At 40.7% G+C, this 22,034-nt stretch overlaps 2 protein-coding genes across 5 annotated transcripts in view; one reads left to right on the plus strand and one right to left on the minus strand.

Moving 5' to 3' along the window:
• Positions 1–4,507, plus strand: part of mboat2b (membrane bound O-acyltransferase domain containing 2b) — a 52,509-nt gene extending 48,002 nt beyond the window's left edge. For all 4 annotated transcript variants that reach the window (XM_076272575.1, XM_076272576.1, XM_076272577.1 and 1 more), the window contains 5 exons: positions 18–121; positions 380–444; positions 865–997; positions 2,232–2,383; positions 2,982–4,507. In XM_076272575.1, coding sequence (XP_076128690.1) covers positions 18–121; positions 380–444; positions 865–997; positions 2,232–2,383; positions 2,982–3,234 — 707 coding nt within the window. In that variant the 3' untranslated portion in view covers positions 3,235–4,507. The remainder of the gene's footprint in view (positions 1–17; positions 122–379; positions 445–864; positions 998–2,231; positions 2,384–2,981) is intronic.
• A 363-nt stretch (positions 4,508–4,870) lies between these two features.
• LOC143109876 (glutathione peroxidase 1-like) lies at positions 4,871–6,161 on the minus strand. The gene is made up of 2 exons (XM_076272679.1): positions 5,873–6,161; positions 4,871–5,603 (listed from the first exon to the last, which is right to left on the minus strand). Exons 1-2 carry the CDS (start codon positions 6,095–6,097, stop codon positions 5,253–5,255), a joined length of 576 nt encoding a protein of 191 aa, XP_076128794.1. The 5' UTR covers positions 6,098–6,161; the 3' UTR covers positions 4,871–5,252.
• Positions 6,162–22,034: the final 15,873 nt, after the last annotated feature.

Below are 22,034 nucleotides of genomic sequence, written 5' to 3' on the forward strand. Positions count from 1 at the left end.
TTTCTATTCTTGTACAGCTGATGCCATCAACAACGCTGCCGGCTTTGGCTTCAACGGCTACGACAGTGACGGCTCAGCTCGCTGGGACCTCATTTCCAACCTGAGGATATTCAACATCGAGGTCAGTCAGGCTCTTCTCTATAAACGGCCAATCAGTAGGCAATGGCAGGTTCAGGTTGTCTGCATCTGGTCAGGCCATAGGATCTGAAACAGTGGCATGACTGAAGATGAGTTCAAATGACAGCATCAGACTGGCACACAAGAATAATGTATGCATGAAGTAAAACAGGAAACCATACCAAGAACCCTGAGCATGGTCACAATGTCGCTGCCTTTTCAACTCTTTGATCTTTGGGAACTTTGATCTGTTTCTCCTCAGCTTGCCACAAGTTTCAAAATGTTCTTGGACAACTGGAACATCCAGACAGCACACTGGCTTAAAAGGTAAAGTATCTCTGAAGGCGATGCCGCACATTCACATGACGATGACTAAACGAACAGATGGAGGTGACTTCGGTGCTTCCAGACATGTTGCACTCATTTTTCAAATGTAATTACTAAGAATTCATGCTTGCTTAATCGCGGGCGTGACCCAAATAAAATGCAGATACTCCTCAGTGGAAATGCCAAGGGCTGTCTGTATTCCTCTGTGGCAGTCTAACGCCACTTTCTGCCATCTAGTGGCTGGATGAACAAGTTGCAAACCAGCCATTGCTCATGCAACTCTGGCCTATTAGCTAGTATGAATTTGTGTTCTGCTCATTGAATTGAGTGTGAGAGAGAGAGAGAGAGAGAGAGAGAGAGAGAGAGAGAGAGAGAGCAGGAGATTAAGGAGAGCTCACCAGACTGCCGTCTTGTCTTTAGGGTGTGTTATGAGCGCTGTCCCTACAATCCCACTGCTGCCACTTTCCTGCTGTCGGCCATGTGGCACGGAGCCTACCCAGGATACTACCTCACCTTTCTTACCGGCATTGTGGTCACACTCGCAGCCCGGGCAGTAAGTCTACAAACACATACACACACAGACGGACACACACACACATACACAAACACACACAAACACAGGGCCGTGGGAAGTGAGTTTTGGTTGGGGGTGCTGTAGTGGGGGGGGGGGTTAAAAAAAGTTATTGTATTTTATTTAAACGCCTTTCTCTGTTAATGGACAACAGCATACTGGCATTGCATGACACACAGCACAGGCATACATCACTGTCAAGAACATTATGGCTACACTACAGAAAAAATGCGACAAAATGTCGCAAACCACAGATTGATACTAACGCAAACAAAGTAACCGTCTGCTATCTGACGCTAGGTAACAAAGTTGCTGTAGCCTTGCACCGAAATCGACGGTGAACACAAAAAATATAAAAATGTTGAACACCAACATTAATAAAACGTAATAATTAATGACGCTTCTGACATGGGTGTCAAAACAGGCTAAAGACTCTATCCCACAGCATATTAGACAGAACACATTGACTCAAAACATATGCATAACATAGGCCTACACAACTCAATATTCATAGGCTAGCCTACATTAAATTGATCCACATATCACAAATATAGCCTACAACAAATGCTGACATCATAAACGCACAGTGTAGCCTTTAACTTTCAAAAAGAAGAGAAAGAACGCTCTGAGGAGGCCACTGAAACAGGCACGCAAAGACACAGATGAATAAGTTCATCTACCTCGCTGAAGAAAGCTCTTGTTTGTGGATGGAGCTTACTTAATATCCATGCCACCTTTCACCGTGGTGCACCGAGACTCCCCGATAACACTATGCATCATTTTAAACTGAAGATTGAGGCGGCCCGTGTTCAGCTCCTTGGGAAACTCACGGTAATATTCAGCTAGCCTACCTAATATGGCATATTGTCGTACCATAAAGCTAGCGTCATAGGATATCTCCCTCAGGTTTGTTTTGTTAATTTGTTTAGTTTTTGTTTAGATCTCCCAGGTCTAATGTAGGCCTAACATTTTTAGTGCATAATAGAATAATAGACAGGGGGACGGAGAGCTTCTTTTTTTCTGATCGTGAGTGGTATGACATATAAATACGCGTGCTTTCCTGCAGGGGGTGCTGCCGCACCCCCAGCACCCCTACTTCCCACGGCTATGCACAAACACATACACACACACACACACACACACACACTCACACGCCACCATACACTATAATCAGAATCACATATCATAAGTAACCCTGATATTTGATCTTCCTCAGGTAAGGCATAACATACGGCCTCACTTCCTGGGTTCACCGTCTCACAAGCTGGTGTATGACATCATCACGTGGGCGGGGACTCAGATTGCCATCTGCTACACCGTGGTGCCCTTTGTTCTGCTGTCAGTGGGGCCCTCCCTCAAGTTCTACAGGTGAGGGACACACACTCAAACTCACCACCCGACAGGGGACAGTCAAACACACACACACACACACCTCCTTTTAAGCCAAATCTGGGCTCTTTCTCACTATCTTGAGGCAGCACACATTCACATCCTACCTGTCAGAAATCAAGTTGTGTAAACAACCACTAACTACTGGTCAGAGATTGCAAACACACAGCAGAGAATCTCACAATAATCTTTTCTGCTTTTCCATGCCTTCCATATTCTCTCTCTCATATTTTCTCTTTCTCTCTATATATATCTCTCACTCCCTCCCTCCCTCCCCATCTCTCATGGCATCTACATTATGTTTATACTTATATTTACATACTACTTATATTTATACTATATTTATATATTTTATATATTTATACTACTGTAAACCACCTTCTGAAAACAACTGTATACTACTGTCTACACTGCACTATATCTTTTGTCCTGTCTATGCACCAACTACTTTTTATATCACATTGCACTTTTCTGCTTTTTTGCACTTCTGGTTAGACACAAACTGCATTTTGTTGTCTCTGTACTTGTACTCTGCACAATGACAATAAAGTTGAATCTAATCTAATCTAATCTACAGGTCCTGGTACTTCTCTGTCCACATTGCCTGTGTACTAATAGCGCTGGCCCTGCCGGTAAAACCTCGACACCTGCGCATGAAGGAGCAACAGCGTGCAGGTGGGCAGACGTCGCCTCAGCAGTATGACATCAGCAGCAGCCAGGATAATCATCAGTATCACCACCACCACCACCACAATAATTACCATCAGCAACACCAGCACCCCCCACAGGCCACAGACAGGAACTGCATCCAGAAAGACAAAACGTCTTGAAGATGATTTGGGGGAAAGCTCATAGACTATTTCCCTCATACATCCCTTGTACTGTTCTCTCTGCGAAAGAGAGGTGGGGGGATGGACAAAAAGAGTGTGTGATAGAGAGAGAAAGAGTGAGAGAGACAGAGAGTGAGAGTGTGTGAGAGAGAGAGACTTTGGACCACTGGACTAATGCACAAACTCACACACAGCAAAATTAACACTTGTTTGGACAATTTGTTTTTTCTTTCCTAAGTAAGGTCTTATGTGGGATAAAAGCTTGGATTATTGTCAGTGCCATACAAATATTGCCAGTGTACAGCATTTCGCAAAGCTGCCTTGAGGTCCCTCAGAGGGTCAACACGTTTTTGGTCTTAGTCAGAATGATGTGGTGTGTGGACTGTCCAAAGGAAGATTTCATAGACTCATAGAAAAGAGTGTGTTTGAGGAGATCTAGTGTGTCAGATTGGCTGCATTGGGTTCTGAGGGGAGCATATGTCCCCGAGGAAATGGATGAGTGTGTTTGTGTGTGTGTGTTTGTGTTTGTACAGGGACAAGGACATTAAGGGGTAAATATTGGTGTCATCCTCATTCAGAGACCTGCAGGTGTGTATAGGTCTTCTCCACCTGGTTCTGCTGAGATTAGTTGGGGTAAGTCTGAAATCCTACCACACCGAGATAAACACAGAGGACTGAACTGGTTCTGAATTAGACATCAGCTAGTTGTTGAGGGATCAGCATTGTGTCTTTCTCTTTTCTTCTCCTCAGCCAAAAATATTTCATTCTCACGTGAACTTTAAAACGGGTTCACAGCAACAATGCTTTCTGTCTGTACTTTATGATATGGCCTGTTGCTGTCTTGCGTTAAATTTTTCATTACGTTCACCACAAACTGTAGGGGTTGCTCACACACAGCAATGCCTTTGTAAAAGGCCTCATCAGCACATTTCTACACAGTCACAGTGGCTTATCACAGCGCGTAGACCTTCTCCCTCCACTCCACATGGCAAACAGAGAGTACCGAAATATCATTAATGTAATTCTACTGTATGGTGGTTGTTGAGAAAATTCAGAGATGTCCAGGAATTATCTGTAAGTTGGCAGATCCTAGCCTGTGGTGTGATTAGTCAGGCGTTTCACTTCTAATGCCCCTGTCCTGACATGTTTCAACAAGTATTATGGGTCAATGAATTTTCAACTTTTAGCCATTCTGGCAAAATGTCCATGTTGGGAAACCTGGAATTTTTCTTGTTTTTGTATTATATGATGTGATTAAAAATGATTTTTGCAACATGATTTTGTGGTGTTTTTGTCCATTACTGTAGTGCTAACTGTGCCATCCAAAGACATCACTTAGAGAAGAGGTCCGTAAAAGCCACCCTAATCCATTTAAAAAGAGGAATCCCTTTAGGTTTGAGGTCTAGATTGTGCCATTGAAATCTGTGCCATGAATGCAGTACATTCAGTGAAATTACTCCAATATGTAGTAGGCATATGTCAGATAATTATTTTCTGCCCCTGAGAATTGAATACAAATAACCAATGAGAATATATTCTCTATATCTATATAATATATCTATAGATAGTCAGTCGGTCAAATGATGGACCACGTGTGCTCTGATACATAAAGATTTCAAGAGATTCAATATTCTTTTTTACACAATACTTCATATGAAGCACTCACGTTTATTGGTGAAAAATGTTATGCAACCAACTCCACATAAACAAGACACTGTAGCAGAAAGGAGGCCATTCAAATACATCAAGCACTCCTCTCACAATGATTTCAAGGAGTGCCATCATTCACTAAACATGCCCCCTCCGCCGGTAGTTCCCATCTGTGTGGAGTGCAGGCATGCTGCTAAAACAGACATCACGGGGAAGGATAGACAGACTTGCTGGGTGGGGTGGGGACGGAGTTTAATCAAGGACACACAAGCGACCCTATCAGCTTCTCCAAGCGTCTGGATTCACTATCTGCCCCTCACCACCCCCGTCATTTGTGACCACATGGGCGTTGTCTGGGAGGGTGTGGATTACTTGCCCCGGCTGAGGAGCTCCTTGATGTCGGCCTCCAGGTCTTTGGTGAGGAACCGACGGCTATAGCGCTTAAAGGGCTGTCCGTCACGACCCACCAGGAATTTCTCGAAGTTCCAGGACACGTCGGTGCGAGACACAGGACTCCAGATGATGTACTTGGGGTCGGCCATGAGCGAGGTGGTGTCGTCGTGAGGGAATGGGAGCCGCTCCCTGAGGAAGGTGAAGAGAGGGTGTGCCTCCTGACCGTTGACGTCGGCCTTCTCCAAGAGGGTGATTTTCACCTCGAAGCCCTGGCCTGGCCGGACATACTTCAGGCAATTCAGGATCTCGTCGTTGTCGCCATTCTCCTGGTTTGGAGAGATAAGGCATTATCTAACCCACATTAACCTTACTACTTCTACTACTGCTATTAGTACCACTACTATAATGAAATAATAAGAAGAAGAATAATAATATAATTATATTATAATATAATTATACTATTATACATGTTAATATGCAGGACTGTTGTAGAAAATTGTGTAGGGTTTATTTTACTAACTGAAAAATACACAATCAATACTCACATTATAAGGTTACATTTACACAAAGATTTAGGCCTAGCCAAGTACTATACCTGATGCCCAAACTGATTGCAGGGAACCCCCAGAATAACAAGTCCCTCGGCAGAGTATCGCGAATGGAGGTCGTTCATCTGAGTGTAGTCCCTGACAGTTGTTCCTCAAAGTGACGCAACATTCTCAACAAGAACAACTTTACCTTTGAGAGAGGAAAATTTGAAGGGTTCCCCCGACAAGAGTTTTGCAGAAAGGTCGTAGAATTTCTTAATGTTGCCTGCCATGTTCAGACACGTCCAACACACAGTCTTCAACAAACTCTAATGCCTGCAGTCTACAACTCTTATAACCCAGTATGCTGAATCCAGCCCTGATATTGGAGATATTGGAGGGCGGTCCATCTGAGAGACAAGTCATGTCTGTGAGATAACAGAACACAGGCCAAAATGCCCAACTCAGGCAATAACATGAGTATTTACAGTATGGTGAAAGTCATGTTTTTTTTTTTTAAACATGTCCATAAAATCAAAACATATTTTAATAGTGAGTGGAGAGAAATATGCTTCTATCTGGTGAACTGTAAGACTATAAGCAAAACTGTTAGACAGACTGCAAGGAAAGACACTAAAGAAGGGTGGGACACAACCCCCTTCTCTTCACTGCAATGCTATTCTGAATATGAACTGCGGCTCATCTGATCACATACATTACAAAGCTATAGCCTAGGCCAGTGTTCCTCAAACTTTTTCAGACCAAGGACCACTTAACTAATCAAAAAGAAACTCAGACCACTTCGCTATAAAAAGGAAAAAAGATTAGACCTACTTCAACAGTACACAATAGACCTACTCACTGAACCACCACCTTGCTTATTGTATCAGAGGATTCATATTAAACTGGCATATCTTACATAGGCAGTGGTGCAGAACTGTTAATATTTACATACAAGTTTGTTCAATATTGCAAACAACTCATCTATATTATATTTTACCACATCTGCCCGCGGAACACTTGGGATAGCTTGCGGACCACCAATGGTCCCCAGACCACACTTTAAGAAACACTGGCCTAGGCGACTTAAGATACGGAAAGGAAAGTGAAATGAGTTCATGTGGCTCTGTACTAAAATGCACTAGCAAAGTAAGTAAGTAATGTACAGGGGGAAAATATTTACAGGGTTGCTATGAGTCATGGAATTTCTGGGAATATCATGGAATTTTAAAAAGTCTATTCAAGACATGGAAAGGGAATTTGATCATTTTGGTAGCCTGACATCTAGTCAGAATATGGGCAGGGCTAAGTTCAGCTGGCACCCAGGCTATCATTTGGGGTAAAGTCAGGGAATATTAGGGCATTTTGATGTAGCAGTTTAAAATCTACAAATATAATTAAAAATACATTGAGTGGTTCTGGATAGCCCTACCTTATTGTTCCAATGCTCATTTAATAATGTTCAGCTTTTATAAAAAAAAAAAATAGCAGGGTAGCTAGAGTTCAGTACACAACATTTTATTTTCTCATGTCTGCTGTACAATGTAAGGAAACTTCTATAAAGACTACAAATTGTAAAAAAAAAAAAATTACAGGTTAGGCTAAACGGTCAGAGATCAGGTGTAGCTAGTTATTTACTAGCATGGTCTTTACCTCATACAAAAAGACAAGTCCATTGAAACCATTTAGGAAGTGATTGCATCATTTAATAGTACACTACAAAATTGCCCTTCAGATATGACAAATTACAAATATAAGCACACTTGTACTAAAACAACCAGATTTGGCTGCTATTGTTTTAATCAAATTAAGCAAGGTCAATATCCACAAATGCCATTTTAAGACAGAATCTAGACAAAATTCTTCAAAAAGTCTTTGAAAGTTAATTCTACAGGAGTTAAGTCAGCTTGACCACCAAACTGGACCGGAGTCATGAAACAAGGAAAGACAATGTCGGATAAGAACATCTGGCCTTTATTGAATTAAAGATGGAGAAAGCCCAAGAGCAAGAAATGGCCCACGATGGAAGGAAAAAGTTCCATTAAGAACTAGCATTCTGAGCAGTCACTTCAGGAATCACCATGGGGAGTCTACAGGGATAAAAAGCAGCCTTTTACTTACAATACAATAAGCCATTGCTTCAACCTGGGGGTGGTAAACTGAAAGACATTTTGTTGGGACTACTGGTTGAGTTTATGAGCAAGCTACAGACTGAAATATAAACAGGCCTGCCCACAATGTTCCATTTCTGCACCCTGGCACTAAAAGGTGTTAAGACAAAGTGACTTTGTACAGCATGTTGGGCCAAGATGAACGGCCTACATTTTTACATCTTCTCTACAATTCAAGGTGACTAATACAAAAGCAGGAGATAAATACAAGAGACTAGAGATAATAAAGCACTACATCTATACCATTCGAGAGTTTGACTTCTGGCACTGATTTCAAGAGCTGCTGGGCTAAAAATGAAATACAACCAAGCCAGCCCACAGTGCTCTCTGCACCACTGCTCTAAACATGCTGAGCGCCAGATCTAACATCTGATCAAGACTCAATAAAATTACATTTAAATCCGTACACAAACAGTAAACACTACAAAAAGCCAAACAATTACCAGTGATGGTGGTTCCATCTTGGGCAGAGGTAGTCCCATTTTGCAGATTTATTACAGTGGTTAACACAGCAGCATCCTCACTTGCACCATCTTGGGATTCCACACGAGAAAACCATGAAGAGAAAAAGAAAAAGGAGGATCCAATTTTAGAACCTGTGTGTCCGTGTCAAAAAAGCCAGCCTTATCCCACTAACAGCAGTTGTAAACAAAAGGCACTTCCACATAGCAAGCCTTAACAGTTTCTACAGTGTTATCTATCTATCTATCTATCCATCCATCCATCCATCCATCCATCCATCCATCCATCCAGTTACTCCACCTGTGGCAGATGACACTGTCTGGTTTTGGGGACTTGGGGTTGCAGTTACCACATCATCTTCACTAGCCCCATCTTTTGGTTTCCACATAAGAGGAAGACAGAAGGAAGCCAAGTCTCAAGACCAACACAAAATAACATCAGGTTGTGCAGTAGCGGTCTGATTGTGGGGATTAGGTGCTGGAGTGCTTGCTTGCACATTTTCACTTGCACCACCTTGGGATTCCATTTAAGTTTAGACATTCAAATTCAACGCAACCAACTTGTAAGAACATAAGAGCATTACATTAAATACTCACCCTCAGCTTCAGTTTGGGTCTGGTTGTTGGGATTTGGTGTTGTTGAAACATCAACCTCAGGGGCAACTCTTTTCATGACATCCCTCTTTGGAAGACCGAAGACTGCTCAAAAGAAGAACAGAGGAAATTAGTTAAATCAGGATTTCAAAAGCATAATTCAACTGCCAAAATATACTTAAAACACGTACCATTACTGAAACTAGCAACGAGAACCAACACAACAACCTTTGCCATTACAGCCATGTTGAATCAACAAAAACAATGAGAACGGTGAGTTCAAGCAGCCATTATAGAGGCTTATAAAGGCACGACACACTCATTCTCAATTCAATTATTAGAATTAGAATCACATGAGTTCCAGGTGTGAATCGTTTATCGATTCATGGGGCCTGGCCTAACAATAGAACTCTGAAGTTCGCCTACAAAAAGAATCAAAACGGCCATCTTTGCCTGTATAAGGAGATCCGGTTATTAATTGAAGCTAACTACCTATGGCAAGTTGCATTGCAAGTTAGCTCTGGGGTAGCAAAAATCTAAGTGTACCGCCTTCACGTACCGGAGATCACAGTATCCACTCAAAGGCAGAGGACAAAAGTGTGTTCATGTTATTTTCCCATAGGAAAAATCGCCAGATACCGGATGTCTTCTGTTTTGTACATTCTGGTGGCCTTTCTCTTTCCTGTGCATCTTCAGAAAAAAAAACTGCCTAGGTGCAACACTAAGTTGTGTATTATTAATAACCAAACCGTTTATTTTGTGTAAAGAATTTGCCATATCTTGTATGCCCATAAACTTGCGCTGATAACAAAAAAGAACAAGTAAGAAATTATCAAGAAAAAAAATTGAACACAGATTTAATGTTGCATGCATGCATGAAATGAAATAAATCCAAAATAATTCAGCCAAGCAAAGCAAAGCAAAGTGTTTGTTTTGGCTAAGAAAACAATTCTATCATGTTACCAATTAAATGAATAAGTTGTGAAATGCTTGTGTTAGCACAGCCCGCGCCTTTCGTTAAAATTAGTGTATATTTTTCATAACATAGTCAAAAGTTTCAACATGTTGTCTACGTTCTTTTTGCGAACAAATATGGGTTTACGTGATTTGCAGATCATCACATTCTTTTTTATTGATGGATATATGGTTATGGTTTTACAATTTACACAGTATCCCAACTTTTTTAGAAACAGGGGAGTTGGGTGTTGAAGAGAATTTAAAGATCAAATTCATATCATCATACACTTTTGAAGTTCGCCTACAAAAAAGCTGCCATCTTTGACATCCGGTATCTGGCGATTTTTCCTAAAATAACATGGGGATTTTGAATTATCGCACCTGTTAAACTCTCGCGGGGATGAAAACGTCTGAAATGCATACGTTTTCCTGAACACACTTTTGTCCTCTGCCTTCGAGTGGATACTGTAATCTCCGGTATGTGAAGGCGGCACACTTAGATTTTTGTTTGCAATGCAACTTCCCATAGGTAGTTAGCTTCAAATAACAACCGGATCTCCTTATATGGGCAAAGATGGCCGTTTTGGTTCTTTTTTGTAGGCGAACTTCGATAGGGAGTCAATAGGGGAGTTCGACTTGCGGCAGATCTGTGCAGATCTGACTTGATGTGATGCATGCTGGGTTGAACACAATGCATACTGGTTATAAATTCTGTCCGACTTCTGTCAGCCGGGGAGAGACCTAGCGTTCACGGGCTTCGGAAAAACCTTTCTCCGAGTGAAAACATCATCATTCCGCGTCATTCACGTCACTTAATGTGTGAGTCAGAGGTCGGAAACGGGCTAGATTTTGCTAACAGAGTTGCCCAGTTAGGGGCTCGTCATCACTTTTGTCGTCACGTTGTAGTTCGTTTGTAGTCCATGTGGCCTTTCATGTCCAACAGTTTTAATGTGAACTTGGGAATTTGCCCTTTTTATCACTTGAAAAGCTGCATATCTTTCTTTCACGAGCATCTTACACTATATTTTAAGCAAATACAGTTGTTTGTTTAGGATTAGTGAGTGTATGTTTTAACCTTTGTTGTGGCATCCGTGTTTGTCACACATTCGATGGCAAAGCACTTGAACACTTGCTGTAGGAGCCATGCTTGCTTGCTGTAGCCATGGGGGCGGTCCTTGTCATTCCGAGGTGCTCTGAATGCACCATTACAGTTGCCTTCCACGAGCTGCACGAGCTGAAACACGCCCTCATGACGTCAGTTCAAAGACGTGATAGGGCCATTTGGGAGGAATGTCCTCATGACGATTATGACTAGAGGCTCATGCTGCTTCCTTATGTTGGAATATGCGAAAATAAACAGAAATCGAAGGGATACCTTCTTATACGTGATTTCTGCAACAATGGTAGGCTAGCCTACTGAAAACGTTTGGATAGGCTATTCTGTTATTTTCTGCTGTTGGCTAAATAGATAGACACACATATAAGGGAAACACTTCATATTGAATTTATGTGCTACAATGCAGGCCTGTTAACTGTATGACAACAGTGGTTTATTTAAACTACATCATAAGAATTTATTTCGTCAATCATCATGCTCATTTTAATGAGTAAGAATGAAAGTTCTGCTGTGTTTATTGCAAACAACATTCCGCGATATCTCCCGCGATGTCTCCCGCGAGTCACGTCAGGCAGACTGTAGCCTTTGGGTGCATTCAGAGCACCTCGGAATGACAAGGACCGTCCCCATTGCTAGTTTGTTTTTCCGACAGCAAGTGTTCATGTGCTTTGCCAACGGAATGTGTGACAAACACGGATGCCACAACAAAGGTTAAAACATACACTCACTAATCCTAAACAAACAACTGTATTTGCTTAAAATATAGTGTAAGACGCTTGTGAAAGAAATATATGCAGCTTTCAAGTGCTAAAAAGGGCAAATTCCCAAGTTCACATTAAAACTGTTGGACATGAAAGGCAACATGGACTACAAACGAACTAGGCTACAAGGTGATGACAAAAGTGATGACAAGCCCCTAACTGGGCAACTCTTAGCAAAATCTAGCCCCAGTTTCCGACCTCTGACTCACACATTACATGACGTGAATGATGCAGAATAATGATGTTTTCACTGGGAAAAAGCCCAGGCCCAGGAACGCTAGGTTAGCTCTGGGGTAGCAAAAATCTAAGTGTGCCGCATTCACGTAACGGAGATCACAGTATCCACTTGAAGGCAGAGGACAAAAGTGTGTTCAGGAAAACATCTGCATTTCAGACTTTTTCATCACCGCGAGAGTTTTTACGGGGGCTTTTTTTTCCCTGAGTGTCTATTTACACCCCTGGTACAAATAGGCTTGGCCTTTTTTTTTTGGTAGATTGCAAACGGAGTGCATTACCACCATCTGCTGGACTGAGGTGTAATGGCAAGTGTATCCTGTAGCCTCGTTCTGGCCGCCGGGTAAATAAGGCGAATTGAGAGAGACATGTTCTACTCAACCAGTAGCAGCCCCAGATGGCCATTTTAACATGCGTCATTTAGTGTTCCAGATCCACAACAGTTCAGACATCAAAGAAAATGTAGAATATAAACTCCAATGAAAGTCCAATCAATGAACTGCATGTGCACCCGCTTTTTTTTTGACTGGGGCTACTTACCCTTGATTGCCATCTGTGTATAGTCCTTTACAGCAGCCTCTCATTGACATTGAGAACAAAACTGTGAGTGGTGTTTTTGTGGTTCTAACTCAGTGTTTCCCAAACTTTTTTTCTGGGGACCCACTTTTTAAAAATGACAGACCATCGCGACCCATTTCACTTCAAATACCCTGCAACCACCAATATTGTTTTAGGCCACAGGTTCTCCAACTTTTCTATGCCTTCCCCAACCATACATTGCTATAGGATCTAGATAGATAGATCCTGCTTTGAACACGGTTGTGTTGCATTTTGAGCACCATCAGCGTGAAAAGTTGGAAATGACTACTGAAAAGTTATGTTTTACATGTAATTGATGAGCTTTTATGACAAAACTGTGACTGTGGTAGTTAACAAACTACATCCTAATAGAAAACTGTTAGCTTTCCTGGTATCAAATGACAAATGGTATCACAACATAAATTGTGCTGGCGACCCAAATAAAATCTCCTGCGACCCACCCGTGGGTCGCGACCCAGACTTTGGGAAACACTGTTCTAACTGATTTCCTGTCTAAATATCACACGTAACCTATGCCTAACTCAGTTAGGATGTTCCCATGCCTAACTCAATTAGGATGTGCTATGTGATCAGTCCATGTGTATTACCAAATGTCTACCACATTCTCAGTCTTTAGTTTGACATGTTTATGTTTATCACTTTCCATTACTGTTGTTTACGGCTGCTGTTGACCATTAGCTGCTAAGAGGGCAAGTGGTCAGTTGGAAAGCTCAAATTGATATCAGCAACATTTATTCAAAAATGAAACAATACAAAAATAGAATACATGGCAGTGGTTCTGCTACATGCTGTAGGCCTAGTTATCTAAAAAACATGATTATATAGTTTTCTATTATAGCATATTGCAAGCAAATGTACTACAATGCAATCACATAAGACAGTTCTTAAATAGGGCATGTAAGGAAAGTATGTTTTACACCACTTTATGCTAAGTAAACCAAATTAAAGGAGCTAGTTGTCATTTCAGTTCAAAACCTTTAGTTGTTCTGTGTAGTACATTTGATGCTGCTAAAACTTTTTTGTTTACATACCTTGTCAGTCTCCATATTGGACATGACAATGAGAACAATAGCACGCAAATGGTTAAGGTGCATGCAAACTGCGGTTCACAGGATTGCCTTTGTCAGAGCAATAAAAACCACAAGTTTATTCACTTTGTATTTGCATCCCGGAGCAGAGCAGTTTGGATCCACTGGAGACCCCGAACTGTATTATTTTTTTTTTAAACATCTTTAATCACATTACTGTAAATACATGTATATGTTTTAATGCTGTTTAATTAATGCTATACTGCATTTATTCATAACATGAATAACTGACTTTAATATAAGCAACAGTGTCTGAATAAAACAATCATATTTTTAAACACTTAAAGTCCACATAGTTTCAAGTATCATCATGAGCAAGATTTCCCTCCTCACTTTTCGAGAGAAAGTATGAGAAATAGATAGATAGATAGATAGATAGATAGATAGATACGTTATTGATCCCAAGGGGAAATTTAAGGCATACAGACATCACACACAACATGCACTTACAGCAGAAATGGTAAATATAAGTATAAACATATAACCAAATTCCACTGTACAATAGAGACAGTAAAATATAAGAAAAACTAACAAAACTAAATACTAAATATACTATATAAATTAAATTAAAAAAATCCACAGTGTGCTTGAGGGTGATCAAGCATGAGACGCTTGCAGTGACAGGGCCAGGACTGGCCTAGTTCTGTGTGCATGGTGAGGTGCTCAAGAGAGTGAGTGTCATGGTGAAGATGCAAAAAGTAGTCCAACAGTAGTCCTGTAGTTCTGTGTGCATGGTAAGGTGCTCAAGAGAGTGAGTGTCATGGTGAAGGTGCAAAAAGTAGTCCAACAGTAGTCCTGTAGTTCTGTGTGCATGGTAAGGTGCTCAAGAGAGTGAGTGTAATGGTGAAGGTGCATAAAGTAGTCCAACAGTCCAACAGTGCAACAGTGCAAGAATAAGGTCTAGAGACCAGCATAAATAGACAAATAAGAGAGTAACGTATAATGTAGACAAGGTAATATAAAAAAACTATGTCAGTGCAAGAATAGGTTGAGGTAATAGGGTTACAGCCATTCAGTATTGTAGCAGAAGCCATTGGTCATGTGTGCTAATATAGCATGAAAAACAGTGTAGCAGTAAAACAGTAGTAAAAACATTAGGCTGTGGACAGTAGTAAAACAGTAGTAAAGCAGTAGTGGGCAGTCAGTACTCTAACATGGAGAGGGTGGAGAGGCAGACAGACTATGCAGAGAAGTCTATCTCTCCTCTTCTCTTTAGTGAAGCATTTAACAGTTCAATGGCCCTGGGGACAAATGACTTTCTCAACCTTTCAGTTGTGCATGCAGTGAGCGAAGTCTCCAGCTGATCAAGCTCTACTCTATTACCATGAGTAATTACATATATTTCTATGAGGTTTAGAGAGTTTGTAAAAAAAAAAAAACAGGTGACGTAACAGACCAGTAAACTGTAAACACCAACCAATTATGGACACCATGGAATAAAGGTACTCTAAAGGTATTCTTGTGAAATTAATTCTCAATAGCAAAATTCATTCTTAAATTCCTTCTGTAATTTTTTGATTTCAAAACACAGTTGACACAAAACACACCTGATTGGTAACTTACCCTCCGCAGGGTACACCACAGAGCAGTGGCGGAACAAGTCAGAGCCGGGCCAGGGGCGGGGCACATGACCGGGCCCTTTATTATGACCGCAGCGCAGCGACTTGGTTTAGTCAGATTTTTTTTTTTTTTCTTTTTTTTTTTTTCTTTTTCGCATGCCCAAATTTCCGTCAATGATTCCCGGGACACTGAAAGACCGGGGTACACGAAACTTGGTGGGCATGTAACCCCACATGGATAGCATGGAACCATCGTTTTGATCTGTAGCCCCCCCCGCTGGACTGGACACAATCCGAAAGGAGGGTAGGGCAGACACAGTTTTCTGTGAATATCTCGAGAACCATAAGGTTTAGGAGGACCATTTTTTTTTTGTATGTTGATCTCAAAGGGCAATGCCAACCCATTCGATAACCACTCATTTCATGTATAGCGCCACCTAGTTAAACACAAAAAAGTAAAAATGAGGTGTTGTAATCACAGGTATCTGTGACCTAACATAGTCAAAACTGCACGAAATTGGAAGTGTAGGATCATTATGACACCTTCTGTATGCACGCCAAGTTTCGTGGAATTCCGTTCATGGGGGGCCACACAATAAATTAATTTATGTTACTATACACCAACTGGCCTGTAGGTGGCCAGAGACAGTTTTCTGTGAATATCTCGAGAACCGTAGGGCCTAGGAGGTCCACCTTTTTTATGTATGTTGGTCTTAAGGGGGCATGTCAACCCATCCCATTACCACTTATTTCATGTATAGCGCCACCTAGTTAAAAATTAAAAAGTGTTTTCATCACAATATCTCTGGCTGACAAGGTCAAAACTGCACAAAATTAAGAGTGTAGGATCATTATGACACCCTCCGAATGCTTGCCAAGTTTTGTGTACTTTCGTTCATGGGGGGCCTTACAATAAAATAATGTATGTGTACATTTAGTGACGTACACCAACAAGGATTCCCGGGACACTGAAAGACCGGGGTACACAAAACTTGGTGGGCATGTAACCCCACATGGATAGCATGGAACCGTCGTTTTTCGTTTTGATCTGTTGCCCCCCCGCTGGACTGGACGCCCCGAAAGGAGGGTAGGGCAGACACAGTTCTCTGTGAATATCTTGAGAACTGTAGGGACTAGGATGACCATTTTTTTCCGTATGTTAACCCATTTCATGTGCACACATGTGCACAAACAGATACACACACACACACACATACATTCACAGTAATCATACGTATGACACATACTCACACAGTAGACATGTACGCTTGCATGCACAGGCACATACGCAGGCACACACACAAGCACGCACACACACACACACACACACACACACACACACACACACACACACACACACATAACATAAACATGTACATGCACACATGCACACAATTCAAGAATTTCTCAGAATTATGAACATGCAAGATGGAGGTGGTGTTGTAGAAAATGAATTTTACATGTGAAATCTATGAACTAATCATGTTTTGGTACTTGTTGTCTAGCAGATATCAGTGAGAATTGAGTGTGGATAATGCAATTTAGAGAGACAGTTAGAATCATTTAGGCCTTTCAGCGTGATTTATTTTTGTGGAAAAAATGTGCTGGACTGGGCGGCGGTCATATTTTGTACCGCTCTGCGGTACATCTAGTTAAACTCATCATAACATAATTTTACAACATAGGCTACACATGCCCGTAACAGCGGGTCTTACAAGCGTCAGCGCCACGGAGAGCAACTATGTAATTTTGAAGTCCATCGAACGTAGGCCTACATGAAGTGTAACCAAGAGAACAACAAAAACATTAGGCTACATGACCCCTAATAATAAAACAACAATAATACGCAGCACTATTTGAAGGGCAAGGGAGATGTAACGGGGCTACCGGCGGGATTTTGAACTTGCATATTTCATGCATTTTAGGGCAAAAAATACCATGGGATTGATGTGTTCTCCATTTGAGGAACGTAATCAGACTGGGGCAACCTTTAAGCCTAATACGTCCCACTCTGATGAAAATGATTGAAAAGAAACAGTTTGCATGATCTTAGCTCCTCCGGCCTTGTGCCGTGGGAGAGGCCCGTCCCACCTTACCCGGAGGTGGGGGAGGGGCGCCCTCGCACCAGGCCCCTGCGGGTCCCGGGCCGGGGGCGTGCTACCCCTCAAGCTCCGCCCCTGCCACAGAGGTTTAAAGAGAGGAACAGCATATCCTTCAGCTCTGGAAAACACAATAGAAAGAGAATGTCAGAGGACATATAATTATATCATAATCGCATTTAAACAGTAGATGGGCCAGGTGGGATTAGGCTAGATTTAGAAAGTAGCCTACTGTTTGGATAAAAAAAGGTAATCCGAGTCTACGTATTGCAACCACATTTTGGTAATAATTACCAACAGACTTTAGACTTAGAGCATTACAGAAAAAACGTTTTGCCTGATAGTACTTTGTAATTCTCTGAGGAGAAGGATGTGCATGGATTTGGGTGATTCTGAATAACTTGTATTGAATAACTTGGATCTTTTCTGCATCACAGAATTTCCAACAAGGCTCATCATTTACTTCATACTGCTGATTGTCTGGTATTGGGAGTGCATGAGGTGGTCAACAGGAGGAATCCGGAATACAAAAGTGAGAATGACTGCAACAGACCTTTGACTAAAAAGTTTCTAAAAAGAAAATGTCTTCTGTTTAGTACATTCTGGTGGCCTTTCTCTTTCCTGTGCATCTTCAGAAAAAAAAACTGCCTAGGTGCAACACTAAGTTGTGTATTATTAATAACCAAACCGTTTATTTTGTGTAAAGAGAAATTTGCCATATCATGTATGCCCATAAACCTAAATAATTCAGCCAAGCAAAGCAAAGCAAACTGTTTGTTTTGGCTAAGAAAACAATTCTATCATGTTACCAATTAAAGGAATAAGTTGTTAAATGCTCCATCTTGTGTTAGCACAGCCCGCGCCTTTCGTTAAAATTAGTGTATATTTTTCATAACATAGTCAAAAGTTTCAACATGTTGTCTACGTTCTTTTTGCGAACAAATATGGGTTTACATGATTTGCAGATCATCACATTCTTTTTTATTGATGGATATATGGTTATGGTTTTACAATTTACACAGCATCCCAACTTTTTTAGAAACAGGGGAATTGGGTGTTGAAGAGAATTTGAAGATCAAAAGATCTAGCGTGTGCACGCTTAATCTGCAGAAACGTCATGGCTGTGGAGAAAGGAACATGCACACTGTTGATTTTCTGCATCACCACCTTCCTTCACACTGGTAAGGGGCGCTGACTACAAAAAGAGGACATCTCACCCGTACCCCCCACAAAAGTCTGAAATTATGCAATGAAAACAATACAGTATAATGATGAGTTTCAATTATATTTTCAATTTAAATGAGCGCCAAAACATTATACATGTCTCATGGCGAGTTGACATCAACACTGTGTGTTAATTTTTTAAATAGAAAATGTGTAAATAAATGATGGATTTCCATTAACATTGCTCTTTTAGGTGTGAGAGGATACTGGGACAGATATAGGTATAGAGCTGCTGGAGGGCATGTGTTGCTGCCTTGTGCTGACATGTGTATATCAGACTGCCATAATACCGTTTGGACCTACAGCAACTCACAAGGGCAAAAATATGAAGTGATGACTTTTGGGAAGGTCCGAACAGACAACACAAAGAGAGCTGAGAGAATGAGCCCTGACTCCTGCTGCAGACTGAATATTGTTAATGTCACCGCTGAGGATGCTGGAGAATACTACTGTGGACCAGGGGCTGGAGAGGTTTATCTCCATGTCCTAGAAAGTAAGTAGTATTTCACATGCTTGTAGTGGTTGTTTGTAGGCCTACTGATTGCCTATGACCATATTTTTCCTCACAAAATTCACATCAGTCTTTTTGACAAGTGGATTAGTGTTAAAAAACACTGAGTATAGTTAGTTATTATTATTGAAAATCCTTTATATTATATATTGAGTTTTTTAGCTCAGAAGGCATGCTGTCGATGAATAACCAGCATTCCTCAATATATCAACTAATGCTTCTTCATTTTTGCATATTTGTATTAAAATTGTTTATACCTACATGAACACCTCAATGCATCAGCATGCAAAGAAGACCTAAAAGCCACAGTCTACCATATATATTATTAACTATTATGCTCTAGCTAAACTATCATTGTACTATTTCATTTCTCTTTCACAGCCAAAACAATTAACCAGTGTTTTCAACCATTAGTTCCATTAATTATAATATTAGTTCATCTTCATAACAGTATGATAACGTGATTGCGAATCCATTGAAATGGCTTAAAGCTTAATGTTGCGCTGGATTCTGACCAGCTCTCATCAATGCTTCTTCTGCAGTCTCTGAACCCCCATCAATATCTAACAATGTGACGGACGGTGATGTCACTCTCTCCTGCATCTTGCACACCCATGAGGGCTGTGAAAAAGTGTCTTCTACTAACAGGATTCATCTGAGCTGGATAGATGAGGAAGCCTCCACACTGCAAGAAAATGCTGACCATCAGATCCAAAACATATCTACCTGTCACACCACACTCAAAGAGTCGCACCTTCACCAAAGGGAGAAGACATGGAGATGCCAACTGACCACCAGATGGCGTAATATTACAGCCACGTACACAAAGTTTGGTAAATGAGTAAAGCTTATTTTTTCAATTCATCAAGTATTTCTTCACCTTGCAAAGTGCTGAAATGGTTTCATGTGAATATTTGTGGCACATCCTCACGGACAGAGAGAGCCTATTCCACCCCTTAGTTTAGTGCTTCCTCAACCTGTGTGCAGCGTCCAGAAACACGTGGATTAGGACCACTCCCCTTAAATGACCCCATGCCAGCAGGTAAAGAAAAAAACAGAAAAGAAAACCCCACCCCCTTTGCAGTGGAAATACTAGACAAATATTGGGATATGAGGACAGAGGCACCCTCTCACACACTGATTAATGAACAACTCTAGTCTAAGAATAAGCCAGGGTCTTTTTTTATGATAACGAGTGTACACTGTCGTTTTTCCAAAGCAGCTTTAATCGGTTTAGTTTTGAGTAAAAATCTGAATATGCATTTACAACGAAATAGCATCATCTATGCATAACATCTCCAATTAACTCTGTTTTGGCCCCCGACAAAAGTTTACACTCATTATCATTCAAAAATAGACCATAGGTTGTTCTTATACCGGAGTTGTCCTTTTAAGCTCTAACAAAGACTCCTTGAAGCACCATTAACGGCTTAAAATCACTCCTTTCTTCTCTAAAATATTTGTTTTGTATACATTTAATTTCCATTCATGTCTGAACCTCTCGCTTCTTCCTTCCTATCTCAGATCCAACCGGAGGATTGGAACTTATGACGGAATCTGATGAAATGGGAAAAACAAAAAAGTGATCTCCAGTACATCTTAAGGTACAGTTACAATGTTTCAATAAACATGCTTGAATGTACTTTGTATGGTTGATAATCTTGCTTAATTATGACCTCAGACATTCTGTCTAACATGTATATATCTCCACAGAGCCTCTTGAAGCCATTCAACCTCAGGTTTTGGAATAACATCACTTCCCTTCTACATAATCATAGCATTTTTGGAGATTCAATTACAATAGCCTACTCATAGTTTGTTTTAATGAGTTATGTACATGTTATATACATGGAAGCTACAGTGTGTAGGATTTAAGGCAAAATAGAAATAGAATATTCAACAGTTTTCATTAGTTTATAAGACTAATTGCTGTTGTCACTAGCTCAGAATGAGCAGGTGCCCCCAACATGTTGCGCCGGCATCTTGCAAGTTGCAGCAGTAGCCCAGAAAGGTCAAACCAAAACATTGGCTCAAGAGAGGGCAGACAGCATTCTTATGGCACTTGACGACCACTGTATTGCATGCTTTGAGATGGAGTAGTATTCAGTTAGTTGCAATTCATCGACCTCACCACTAGAGGCACACTGCTTTACTTCATGGGCCTTCAGTATTTCACAAGAAGATAATTACTGACTCTATTTAGTCCTATTTACAATATACTAATTCTGCATTTTCCATTCTGATACTGAACTACTGATACATTATGCTCTGAACAACTGATATTTTCATTAGCCTGATCATCCAAATGATCTCTGAATTGTATTCAGTTTAGAGAAGCCATGCCATACAGATTTCAATTATTTTATTAATAATATTTTATTTTAACATTTCCTGAAATGCTTTTGTAAACTCTGCAAGTTTTTTATTATTATTTTTTATTGTAAACCCTGTAGGAAAAAAATATTTTGCAGCTGAGTTTATTTTACTGATAAAATTATGCATAATTGGCTTCACTCTGATTAGGCAACATCTTTAGGCATATATCAGGCGTAATGCTAGATTGCTATTGGGAGAGGGATTAATGAGAGCAATTCTATTTCTAATTTGCCAGCCATTACAGAAAGGGAAGTCAGATTTGAAAAGTCCAATCAGTCCCTTAATCACAAAGACATATCTTATTTCAAAGTCAACAAGAACACAATAGTTAACAATAGTTTCCTGTGGCATGACCCCTGTAAGTGATTTAACTTTTTTCTGCATTGATACAAGCATTCAAAATGCAAATAAAGACTACCGTGAAACCCACCATATAGCATTTCTTCTTCAAACATGTTCACCAACTGACCACTCAGTG

The sequence above is a fragment of the Alosa pseudoharengus genome, unplaced genomic scaffold, assembly GCF_046254945.1.
Source record: "Alosa pseudoharengus isolate Yale_2024_CS ecotype anadromous, Long Island Sound unplaced genomic scaffold, YU_APseudo_1.1 YU_APseudo_1.1_scf_7, whole genome shotgun sequence".
NCBI classification, from domain to species: Eukaryota; Metazoa; Chordata; class Actinopteri; order Clupeiformes; family Clupeidae; genus Alosa; species Alosa pseudoharengus.